General features: G+C 54.9%; 1 protein-coding gene across 1 annotated transcript in view; it reads left to right on the top strand.

Annotated features, from left to right (window-relative positions):
- Window positions 1–12,519, top strand: part of TMEM72 (transmembrane protein 72) — a 31,132-nt gene that overhangs the window by 11,657 nt on the left and 6,956 nt on the right. The window contains exons 2-3 of the mRNA XM_040485780.1: window positions 7,359–7,425; window positions 11,333–11,404. Coding sequence (XP_040341714.1) covers window positions 7,359–7,425; window positions 11,333–11,404 — 139 coding nt within the window. The remainder of the gene's footprint in view (window positions 1–7,358; window positions 7,426–11,332; window positions 11,405–12,519) is intronic.

The following is a 12,519-nucleotide window of genomic DNA, read 5'->3' as shown; positions in this document are numbered from 1 at the left end:
AAGAGCTCTTTGGCCACGATAACACCGTGTATTAATGGAAGGAAAGGATGAGAATAAACCCTCTCCTCCCCCTTGAGAGTACTTGCCTCTCTCGGGCAGGAACAACCTGCCTCTCCTGATAATTCTATGAGCCATCGTCTACATTTGCACAGCACTCTGTAATGTACTAAGATTGAGCATTCAGAGCCATTTGTGTATGCTTTTATTACCTTCATTTTCTGGAAGAGGAAGCAGACGAGAGGGTTATGGTTTGCTTGAGAAGCCGGGGCTCCGCTTTCCTGATCAGGCCTCACGTTCTCTCTGCCACAGCCAAGTACCCGCACAGCTCCCATCCGCCCCTGCTCTGAGACCAGCACATCAAGACGCCTAGAAGGATGCCCAGAAAGCGGTGCACCACAGAGTCTCGGTCCAGAACCTCTGATCCCTGCTAACCTGAACTAGAACAAACCACTCAGGAAGGCAACTCAGAAGAAAGCCCTGGCCTCTGGGAGAAGAAAATACCGCGCCTCGGCCCAGACAGGAAGGACAGAGGCTAGAGGGCAGGGGACAAGGTGAGGAGGCCAGGCCTGTCCACAAATGCTTGTGGAGGAAGAACTGGCCCTAATGGGCACCAAGTAGGATGCCTCCCCCAGGGGACGGTGCAGGAGCGGGGAGACAGAAAGGTGGGGCAGACTGTACGGGGGGTCGGGGGCTCCTAATGTGGTTCTGTGGGTCTGGGAAGAGAGGTAACAGGGCCCTAAGGGACAGATAACAGGGAGTGTTGGAAGGAGTCAATGGGTCACTTGATGGTGGTATAAAAGTAGTTACATGGCAGTTCTGCCCAGCACCACCCTCCCACCTGCAGCACGACAATAACAACGACAACGCCAACAACACATCTAGGGATCAAGGCTGTTCTTAGGGGCAACTTTTTCTTACAGAGAATTTATCGTAATGAAGCCCTGATTCTGGGGACATGTATGGTGTTTGTTTCCATGGTCGAACTGTCCGCTTCTGTGTCTCCACGCGCAGCTCTGGGAAAAGGCCTCAGGGCCATTTGTCGGAGCGAATTGCTGACACAGATTGTCCATTTCACACTGAACTAGAGCCCCGTGAAGCCAGCGTTGCAGAGACACCAGCCAGGCTGCCTTGTCAGGAGGAGAGGGGACCAGGAGTACAGGCCAGATTCCAGGAGTAGCTAGAGGCTCCCAAACCCTGGGCCATGTGCGTCTCTGGATGCCAGGGCTGGAGACACCCTTTGCCATGGTCACAAAAGGGCCAATCCCGCCTCCGCATCACCCTGGGAGTGAGCACCTCCTTATATTTAGGTCTTAAATTTAGAGCGAGCGCCTCTTTAAATTTTGTGCTCACCTCACATCAGTCCTGGCTTTGCTGGATGCCGAAACTTCTCTGTGTCTTATAGACAGCCCTGCCTAAATTTGGAAACCTGGCAGAGTTCTTAGGTCCGATTCCACCAAGCAAGGACTGTACCCATTCTCATCCACGGGGCTGACAAGAGGCCTCGGAGGGAGCAGGTGGCCCACCCGTGCGGTCCTGGGAAGACGAACGCACAGGAGACAAGATGGCCAAACCACTTCTCACACACCCGTCCCATTTTTCACCCAACACCCCTCCTTCCAATCGAAGGCCACACATCATGCTCATTTCTTGGCTTCTGAAATACCCCAGTTCTGGAAACTAGTCCCCTGGAAAAACATTTGGGAAGCTCCAGACCCTCAGTCAAAACGGCCTTGGAGTCCTGTATCTGCATCACATGGCACTGTGGGGCCTCCCAAAGACAGTGCGTTCCCAGCACAGTTCAGCGAGAACGGCAGGTGGGGAGCTGCCATGGCGATGGCTGATGTGGCTGTCTGGGGTGAGTGCTAGATACCAGTCACAGCGTTCTCCCGCAGTAGACGGGCCTCAGTGTTTGCTTTCCTCACTTTCTCCACCGGGAACCTTTGTAAAATGAATCTGCAGAAGGGAACCGCTTGGATGAGGCAGAGCCTCACCGATCCTGCATGAAATCCTAAGCTATTACACCAGCGAATAGGATCCTAGAGACACCACCCCCGCTCCTAATGCGCTGCCTCTCCCGGCCCGTGCCCAAGGTTGAGCAGGGGGAGAGTTGCTACAGGACCTGGGAGCCCACAAGTTGGCTTTCTGACAACCAAGCTGAGGACCGGTGAGAAGGGCCAGAGGCCCAAGGGGCTTTGGGTGCACGCTCAACACTGAGAGTCAGAATATAGACCAGACCAGACACAGGGACTTCTGGGCCAGAAACCTCAGGTAGTTAAGAAGGTAGGATAAGCTGCTTTTCCAGTTCTGTGGCTACCTAATAAAACACTCCAGGGGTGCCTGGGTGGCTCAGTCGGTTAAGCGTCCGACTTCAGCTCAGGTCACGATCTCGCGGTCCGTGAGTTCGAGCCCCGCGTCGGGCTCTGGGCTGATGGCTCGGAGCCTGGAGCCTGTTTCCAATTCTCTGTCTCCCTCTCTCTCTGCCCCTCCCCCGTTCATGCTCTGTCTCTCTCTATCCCAAAAATAAATAAACGTTGAAAAAAAAATTAAAAAAAAAAAAAAAAACTCCAAAACTTAGTCGCTTGAGGCTACAACAATTTTATTACGCTCAAAATGTTGTGGCTCAGGAATTCAGGCAGAGACAGTGGAGACGGCTCACCTTTGCTGCATGACGATGGGGTGGCTGGAATGACTCCTCAAGGGCTGAATGTCTGGAGCTTTGGTTCTGACTGTTGGGTTGGCTCGTCCATTTTTCTCCACTTGGTACCTGCTGGGGCTGGGACATCCACGGAACTTCCTCACAGAAACTTGCCTGGTGGAGAGGGCTGAACCAGCTGGGGCTGGCTGTGTATCTGTCTGTCTCTCTCTTTCTCTGGCGTTCCCTCTACATGGCTTCCTCGCACACGATGGTCCCGGGAGCATCAGACTTCTTATGTGGTGGGTGGGTAGCCCCAGAACAGACATTTTAAGAGGCCTGGGTGGAAGCTCTTTGTGAATTAGCAGTGTAAGTCCTTGAACTGTCTACATCATTCTACTGAACTGGGTCACTAAGGCCAGACCATATTCAAAGGGAGGGGAGTTAGACTCCACCTCTTGATGGGCGGCATTGCAAAGAATTTGTGGGCAGCTTCCATTAACACATCCTACTGTAACAAAGAAACCCCAAATCACGTTGCTAAAGTTAGGGGTATCTCTCTCACCTAACTGTGTAGAGTACATGGGCGTCCACTCTCCTTTTCTGCCATAGAGCCCAGCAATTAGTGTATCAGGTGTCTGGGAGTGTGGCTGCCCCAGGGATCTGTGGGAACATCTTCACAAGACCATCCCTGGCTCACTTACCTTAGTCATGGCAACTAGTGTGACCTTCAGAGGCCCGGGAGACCTTTGGGGAGATAAGTGCTAGGGAAAAGAGCAAGTTCTCGTAGAAACAAGTCCAATCCCCAGGGTACGTGTCTGCACCCAGGCTGCAGGGACAAGGGTTTTCCCAGCACCACAAGGCACAGCTTTCTCAATGGACTTGGCTCCCTTGGAGGAACAGGAGGAAGTTGCAAAGTACAAGAGGACTTGAGGGTGTGGGCCCAGGAAGCCACACTGTCACTGCCCTAGTGTGGAACGTGTGGAACCCGTGACCTTACCTGGTCCCAGGAACTGCACAGAGAAGCCCAGAGACGAGGCCCTGTCCCTTTTCAGCCACGGCGGTTCCAGGTTCTTATTCATGCTGCTCCACACTTCTGGTATCACCTTGCCTTCCTTCCCTGCAGAACCGTCCTCGGCTTCCAGACAGAATGGAGCCAGCACTCGTCCTGTTCCCGGGGTGCCGTGGCCACTTCCCACCCTCCCCCGCTCTTCATTTCCTGGGTCCGCGACAGTCTGCCCAAGCCCCAGGGTATATTTCCTTTGCACCGCTGTGCTTTACCCAGGCCTGGCACAGAGGATGTGCCATAAATGAGGGTGCAGGCTGACCGCTGGGGACTTGGGACCCTGGCCTATTAGGACAACTCTTGGGTCTCTGGGGGGCACTGCCCTGGGCAAGGAGATTCAGCCGCGGCTACTTCTGACATTCAGAAGACGACTCTGCTCAGACTGACGGCCCCTTTCCAGAGGCCTGGGATGAGGGTCAGATGGGTTACTACCACACTGAGCCAGACTTTAGACATTTGGCAGATCATCGAGGCAGTGAGGCAGGAGTTTCCTGACTCGTTCTGTGGCAGACATTAGAGAAATCCATTCACAGCTGGGTTTGGGGGACACAGTGGTCCAGTGCCCATGGCAATGAGGGTGTCATCCATGTAACACCCCCATCACCCCATGTGAGGGCCCCCAGGAAATGTCCTCCCCACCAGCACCATTGTCACCAGAGTCCTTCCTCTGCTGGGGGTTCTTGGGGCCCCTGAGAATCAGTCCTGATTCTGGCTGCCCTCTGCCCTTTGCGACAGCATGCCCCGGGGCAAGGTGCCGCACCTCCAGGATGCGTGCTGGGATTTTTCCATAAGTTACATGAGGGAGGTCGTGCAGACTAAACAAGATGCACGTAGGGACCTACTGGAATGTGCCGGCACGTGCCGGGACCTCCCTGAGAGGCAGTTGGGTGGTCACGTCCAGGGAGGCTCCAAACCCAGACGCCTTCTGGTCCCACCCTTCCGCCTTCCACTACCCAGATGAAAACCAGGATGAAATGGCAAGGCACGCCCTTCTCTGTGCCTGGTCTGAGCCCCCAGACAGAACCAGCCCTCCCCTCCTGGGGTCCTGTGCCTACTGGCACCCTAGTATTAAACAGGGGAGCAAGGGCACCTGGGCACGCCAGCAGGAGCCAAAACCAGAGCTCGTGGCTACCAGTGTGCTAGGAGATGGGGAGGCCAGGAGCAGCCAGACCACGGTCCTGTCTCTCGGTCACCACCTCACGTCTGCTGCTTGATCTCGGCCAATCACCAAACCCTCTTGCCCTGTGTGCCCGAGGTCAGGATGCTTTCTGAAATGCCAATCTGAACATGTTGCTCAACTTCTCCAAAACACTCAAGGTCCTCCCTGCCCATCCTGTGGGGGCTGATATTTAAAGACCCACCCGCCAGCCTCAGTCCACTGAGGCTGCCCAAGGCCCCCCTCTGAGAAAAGAGAGAGCTCTCTCTTTTCTCTGCTGTTCCATTGATTTGTTTTTTTAATCGCAGACCAGTGCTGCCTCTACAGCATTCCTAGAATGCCCCTCTGACTATTGACCTTCTGTTTCCATCAAAAGGCATCAAAATACCTCTCCACAGGCCTAACAAACCAGGGCAAAGGGCTGTTTCCAAGACCCTTTCCTGCCACCTGCTGGCCACTGGCCACAAAGCATGCGAATCTACAAATGTGAACGAGGCCACCCGCCGAAAGTTAACAAGCGACTGAACTGTGGTGTGCCTGGCATCAGTTAGCTTACTGAATCCTTATAACCATTCTGTGCAAGAGGGATGACGAGGAAACTGAGGCTCAAAGAGATTGCGTGCCTCAGCTATTAACTGGAGGATGTGAGGTTGAAATGCAGGAATGACCTTGGTTGGTAGGTTGGTTTTGCTTACACTCTCTGTGCCTCAGTTTCCTTTCTGAAAAAGGACGGTAACACTAGTACCTTCACAGAGCACTGTTGTGATGACTTGGAAAGTTAACAAACGCTAAGTGCTGAGGACAGGGCAAGATACATACATTGAGTGAAAACTGAATAGACAGATGGGCATTTGCCTGCAGTATATACCACATCACACCGACAGTGGAAACCAGGAAACCACCCATCACCCGGAGCCAGAGTCTCAAGTTTGGTCTGCAGATCGTTTACCTTCTGACATGTGTCCTTGGGAGAACTACCCAAGATGACAGACTGAGTAGGAAGTATATACCTCCCTGTGTCTCGGGCTGCTGTTGAGGATCCAGGACGAGCTTGACTACCGTGCAGAAAGCATTAAGCTCTCTGTAGGTTACACCGGCCCGCTGGATGCGTGTGGCCAACCAGCACCCCTGGCCCCTCATGGGGTACGAGCCAGTGAACATCTAGAACCTGGAGAGGGCACGGGGCCCTCCACGGCTCCAGACCAAGCCCAGGGGAACACCGGAGCCCTCCATCACTACGAATCCTCAGGCACCGCCCCTCTCTTCCTGGACAGGAGCAGTCTGTGCCCTGCTCCCAAAGCACTTTCACATCCAGTCCCCCCAAGGGGGAGCGAGAGGTTCCCGTGGCCTAAGTGAGGGGCTCTGCACTGCTCTTCAGCAGACAAAAGTCTCAGGACATGGGGATGAAAGTTTACAATGTCTCTGCCAGGGAGGAGAGGACTCATCAAGGGAAGCAGCCTCCCAACCAGCAGAGGTGAAGGGCCACACATGGACAGGCTACCAAACACGACAGCCTAGCCCTGCCATCTGTGATTTTCTGGGAGGGAGACAAGGTGAAGCCACAATTCGGCCAATAGCAGAGGGGGTCATCCGAGCCCAGGGAAGAAATAGAGGATGCAGTGTAATCAATTAGGACCAGAAAGAACTCTGGTTACTGGGCCATGCGGCCCTGGAGGAAGTTTTCAGGACACCTCCGTGCTGTCTGTGGAATGTTTCCATCAGCGAGCGGATGGGGTCTGAGCCACGGCTCATTGAGTGAAGCGGTAAGAGCAAGGGAATCCCCGTGAGGAGACAGCCCGGAGCCAGCAAGTCTAGAAAGGAGAGTCCGAGAAGAAATTCATGCTGGACAAATGGAAGGTCAGGTGCTTGAGCACAAACACCAACCGCCAAGTAACAGCAGGAGGAGGGACGAGGCTAATCAGCTTCCTGTATCCGAGCAAACCCTCAGGGGCTTAACCAGCACTGGGACCAAAGCAAGGAGCCAGGACTGTGTGATACAGGCATGAAACCAGCGAGTGAAAACGAGGTCACAGAAATAGCTAGAACAGTGAGCTAGGCAAGGGGACAGGGGTTGGGGAAGTCCCACGGCCAAGCACGCACGCAGACACATGGCATACACGGGTATGGCTTGCAGGACTGTGAGGGCCCTTAAGGCCATGCCACATGGAAGACAGCCGTGGAGCAGAGGGGCTGGTGGCCCGTCAGTGTGAACTGTCTCTGGGGACACTAAGGGACGACCCATGTGGGCAGAAGACAGGCATCTGTGCCCCGGGGGCACTGCTGGGGTTCTGCCTGAAACCCCTCTGGCTTCCAGAGACCATTCCAGAATGGAATGCTCTCCTGCATCTTCCCAGCCACCAATCCCTGTGCCATGTGGAGAAGAGCCCACCCTGGCTCCCAGTCCCCAGGGAGAAGCCTCACTCCACAGCCAAGGAACCTTCCACAGGGCCACGCTCTGGCTGGAGCACGTGGGCCCACTCTCCCCTCTCTTCTTCCCCTCTTAGTGTTGATCGGCGTGGGCACTGAGACCTTCCTCCAGGGACGGTTCAAAAGCCTGGCTTTCTATTTGCTGTGAGTATGCGTGAATGTGCTTTCCCTGCCCACATGTTCTGCTCGGCACATCCCAAGTCTGTCTCTTCAGACTAACGCAGAGTAGCCCCCACCCCTTTCCCATGCTAACTCCATCACATCCCACAGGTAGAAGAAGTAGAGAGGGCTTCTAGGATATTCTCTGCTTTGCGCAGGGCTTTGGCCGGACTATCCCGTAAATCAAACAATTCTCCTTCCATTCATCTACCTACACACCCATCCTCCCATCCATCCATCCATCCACCCATCCGTCCAACAACCCATCCATCTATCCATCCATTCAGCCAGCGAGCCAGCCGGCCGCCCTCTACCCACCCATCTATCTTTCCAATCATTTCTTTATTCAGCAACCACTAACTGAGCTCTTGTTTTAAAGAGAGAGGAATCAACTCAAGAGACTATATACGTGAGCCCTTCTACATGCCATGCGCACACACACACAAAAGGTTTTATTTACATCATGTTCTTTAACTCTGACCGCATCACGGAAGCGCACACTGTCCTAGTTTTTCAGGTTAGAAGGTTCAGAGGGAGTAAGCAGCTCAGCCACGTCACCAAACTTAAGAGCAACAGGGCGCAGACTCAGGCCTGGGCCCATGTAGCTCCTCCCCAGCATCCTTCCCAGCCAGCTGCCTCTGCAAATGCCTCCCGGCAGGAAGGAGATCTCTGTGCAGTGGTGACCCAGGGAGGGAGGAAAGCCTTGGGTGCCTGCCGGCTCTGACCAATCAGCTTCTCGGCATCCCCATCCTGAGGGACACAGGGAGCCTGGGCTTGGCCTGCAGGGTGGCCGGGCTGCCTCTGCAGCTCCTCCCTCTCCTCCCCATCTACATCCACCCTCATCACTGCCCAGGGCAGGTCTTCAACCTGCTAGACGGGTCACACCCACCATCTCCCATCTTCCACCCTTCCAGCCCATGTCCACACCACCACGCAATTAGCCACCTATAAACACAGGGCTCTTCCAGAACCTTCAGCAGCTGCCAGGGTCTCCCAGCCATACTCTCTGCCATTTCCTGGCTTCCATTTTAGTTCTTGTCACTCAGCTTCCACCCCTGGAGCTTCTGACTCTTTCTCAAACTCACCTGCACCACCTCACCTCCTAGCCCGTTGTTCATCCCAGTGAGCACCCAAGGCGATTTTCCACCCACCTCGACATTCCCAAAGCCTGATATTCCTTCCTGGCGTTCTGCCCTGGGAAGCTTGCCCGGAGCCTGAAGCCCCCACTGCCTGAAAGTGACTTCTCTTCGCTCTGAACACCCGCCATGTCCCACTGAGCCTGTCCCCGCCGCTCTGCGCTGTCTCTCCGGAATCCAGAAGCGGGCCCGGCCTTCCCCCTCTCCGCACGGTTGTGCAGCTCACCCGCACGGTCACTTCAAGTAAGAGGTAGGGTTATCATCCTGCTGTAACAGGTCAGGTCCGTAGCCGATGAATGCAAACTGCTTTCTGCCCAGAACCCTGCCCCTTCCTGACCCCTCTGTCCCTTTCCTGAGAGGACGCTGTGCCCATCTGGTCACTCTGCGGCCAGTCCTCGAAGACATTATTTCCAGCCTCCGGTCCCCCTGCCCCTCGCGGTGAACTGGCTTAGGTTCTGCACCCTGCACTGCTCTATAATCCCGTGGGACGGGCAGCCACCACCCTCCTGAGCTCACAGCCACCCACACCTCAAGGGCCATCTAAACGCCAGCCTCCCTCTTCCTTCTTCCTCTGCCGTCCTCCTTTGCACTCACTCAGGCTCCCCTGCAGATCTCAGACTCCTGCCTCTGCATTCCCTCAGAGTGGTCCTCGGTCCTCGAAGGCAGCGCAGCCCTGTAGGACGGCCACTCCCTCCTCCGTGTCCCCAGGACCCTCACACTCTCCAGGAGGAACTGAGCTGTTGTTGGCTTTCGCTTGTCCTTCACTTCTCTCTGCCCTAGCTTCCTCGCCCATCTCCCTCCTCCCTGCGAGGCCCCTCACTATCTTCCTCACACGCACCCACAAACAGCAGCCACACCATTAGCTGAAGGGTCTGCATGGCTTGTGTGGCGCCCTGGGCAGAGGCCTTGGTTTGTAGGATGTTGCCACCACTGCAGGGCTCTGACCTTGGATTCATTGCCCCACTTGACTCAGCAGACTTCCCTGGTCTCAAGAGGCACAGCCTCTATAGCACCAAACAGGACGTCTGGTGAGCCACTTTATTGCCCAAGCCTCAGTTTCCTCCTTGCCACCCGCCCCCCATCCCAGGCAATGACGCTTGTTTTACAAAGCCTGCACCTTGGTGTGCTTGTTAGGAACACAGGCTCTGGAGTCTGAGCTCTGGGTTCAAATTTTGCCCCTGCTGCTGATCTGCTGTGTGACCACAGCAAGGATCTTGACCTCTCTGTGCCTCGAGGCCCCTAGCTGTAAGCTGAGGGTAATTACAGTGCCTCAACAGTAATATGGTTACAAGGACTGAATGAATTGATATTTGAAAGCCCTTAGGACATAGCTGGCGCATCGCTGTCATTATATAAATGTTAGTTACCCAATTTAAAAGCTAAGGAGTAAGAGGGAGATACTGGGAGACATAAAGAGAATAGGAAAGAATGGGGATTAATTACTAAATGGTCACAAAGAAAAAAGATAATAACTAACATGTATATAATGAGCATTATGTGCCACATTTGAAAGGCTTTGCAAATATCAATTCATTCAGTTGTTATAAGCAATGTTATTGAAGCAGTGTAATTACCCTCAGTTTACAGATGAGGATACTGACACACAGAAAGGTCAAGCCGCTTGCCTATAGGCATACAGCTGGTCAGTAGCAGGGGCAACGCCCAGGAACCTGAGGAAACCGCGGCCCCCAGCCGCAGTGGGCCTGGGCTACATGGAAGAATTAGAGAGGGAACTGCCAAAGGGCGTTCACAGAGGCTCAGGTCACACAGGAAAACCGGAGAAACAAGAGGTCACCAGACAGACAAAAGGAGGAAAGGGGAGTCTTTCCATGAGGGACCAGCCTGTGCAAAGGCCCTGTGGCACTAGTAGCTTCCCGTGTAGTCAGAGGACTATAGAAGTTCATGTAAGACTTTAAAGGCATGCAAAGAAATTCCCATGTTATGGGCCAGTAGGACCCTCCAACAAAACATTCAAGTTCCATTCCCAAAGATTCTAATATATAAAGTCTGAGGCTCACCCAGGAATCTATGATTTTACATATTTCCCAGAAGATTCTGACTGGAAGGCCCCTGGACCATACTTGGAGCACAGGGAACTTTTGAAGCATTCTGGATTGGGAGGAATACCGTCACATTCAGGTGTCAGAAGGAGCCCTGGGGGCAGCCCAGTAGTGGCAGAGTGGAGTGGCAGGAAGGGGAGAGGGGAAGCAGGGAATCAGGGAGGCAGAGAAGGGGAGACTAGTGCAGGGGTTGCGGGGGCAGTGCCCAAACTCAGGTCAGACAGGTGAGGTCAGAGAGAATGGGAGTGACTCTAAACCGTGGAAGGAGTACAACCAGCCCCTCCTGGAGACGGTTTGGACAGTGGGAAAAGAAGAAGAAGGGAAGGAGTCTGGAACAGATCCAGCCTTCAGGTTTCTACAGCCAAGCAGTCAATGTCCTCCTAGTGACAGTAAGTAGAAGTATGTGCCTGCCAGTGTCCACACAGGGGCCTGGATCAAGGCGGCCTCCCCTGCTGGCCCATACTCCCTCACCCATGTCTGGGCCCTGGCCCCCACCCCTCCACTGAGGCCCAGGTCCTGGCATGAAGGCCGCTCCTGTTAGATGTTGGCTTAGTGGCAGCAACAGATCGGGAGACCCCTGGTCGGTCTGCTGGCTGTGCCTGGCCAGGGGCCCTGGATGCTGTGAGAAAAAAGGCTATGGGAGAGCGAAGGGCGGACCAGATGGCACCAGACCTCCCTTACCTGTCTCCTCCACAGGTTTATAGGAGCTGTCATCTCTGTGTGTGAAGGGGCCTACTTTGTGGCTCAGCTGCTGACCATCTGCTTCCAGTAAGTTCCCTCCAGAGCAGCCCCTCCACCACCTCCCAGCCCCAGACGCTCCCAGATACCCCCACCTGTGAGGCCACAGCCCAGGTGATGTTCTGCCTCTGCAGTCGCTGCGGATGGCTTCCCTCCCCACAGTGCGGCCAGCCCCCGCCTAGACATGGGATCAGGCCCGCAGGGCTCAGCGGTCTCCTTTCCCCGCTCCCAACCAGGGGAGCAGAGTGAAGCATTCACTGAGGGCCTGTTCCCACCCAGAACTCCCCGCAGAGTCTGTCCCCACCCCCAAGAACAGGTCATACCTGCACCTGCCATCCAGGGCACCCACAGAGGGGTGAGGACCCTGCAGAAGGCCGGACAGGTTTGGAGTAGGCAGAACTAGATTTGAGAACTGGTTCTTTTTCCTGCTGGGACCCAGGGACAAGTCAGGGGCTGCAAGGATCTTGGGAAGCCTCAGTTTGTAGAAGCTGTCATCAATGTGGCCAAGGGCTGTCCCTGGACCACAGCTCTCAGAACCTAAACACTTGGGTTTCTAGGTAGTCAGGGAAAGAGCCAGGCCTCAAATCCAGCCGTCCTGGTACCTTGCAAGGCTATCAGCTGCCTCCCAAGGTCACCAGCCCTGAGGCCACGGGCTTCCTCCTTTCTGATGCATGTTACTGCCAAGGGATCTTTTGCAACTTCTCTGGAAGGAGGAGGGCGGGGGGGGGGGGGGGGGGGGGGGGGGGGCAGGGAAGAGCCCTGAAGCTGAAGGGACATTTCTCCCTGCTCTGGACTCCCTTCTCCCAGCCCGGGTTTGGTCGCAAAAGAATGTCCACCAGAGGGCACCAATGAGCCATGGCCATGGCCGTGGTGCTCTGGACCAGCACAGCATCCTCCAGGCCCCTCCACTGCCCCCAAACTTGCCTGGCCAGAATTCAGCTGTGCAGAGCTCTGCTCCAGACCAATTCAGAGCATGAAGGAGATAGACCTAAAGGCAAGCCCTTTCCTCCTTTGAAACCTGGAAACAACACCCCTGAGGAGAACTGCTCAGCATCAGGCCTCTGCCAGGCCCATGTGTGGTCCTCGTGTGACAGTTTTTAAAAAAGCCCCTCCGGGTTGATGCCATCTTATGCCTAGGTGACACT

The sequence above is a fragment of the Herpailurus yagouaroundi genome, unplaced genomic scaffold (genome assembly GCF_014898765.1).
Source record: "Herpailurus yagouaroundi ecotype Mexico unplaced genomic scaffold, PumYag 163, whole genome shotgun sequence".
NCBI lineage: Eukaryota > Metazoa > Chordata > Mammalia > Carnivora > Felidae > Herpailurus > Herpailurus yagouaroundi.
The sequence above is the reverse complement of the archived record's forward strand: the minus strand, read 5'-3'. Positions and strand labels throughout refer to the sequence as shown.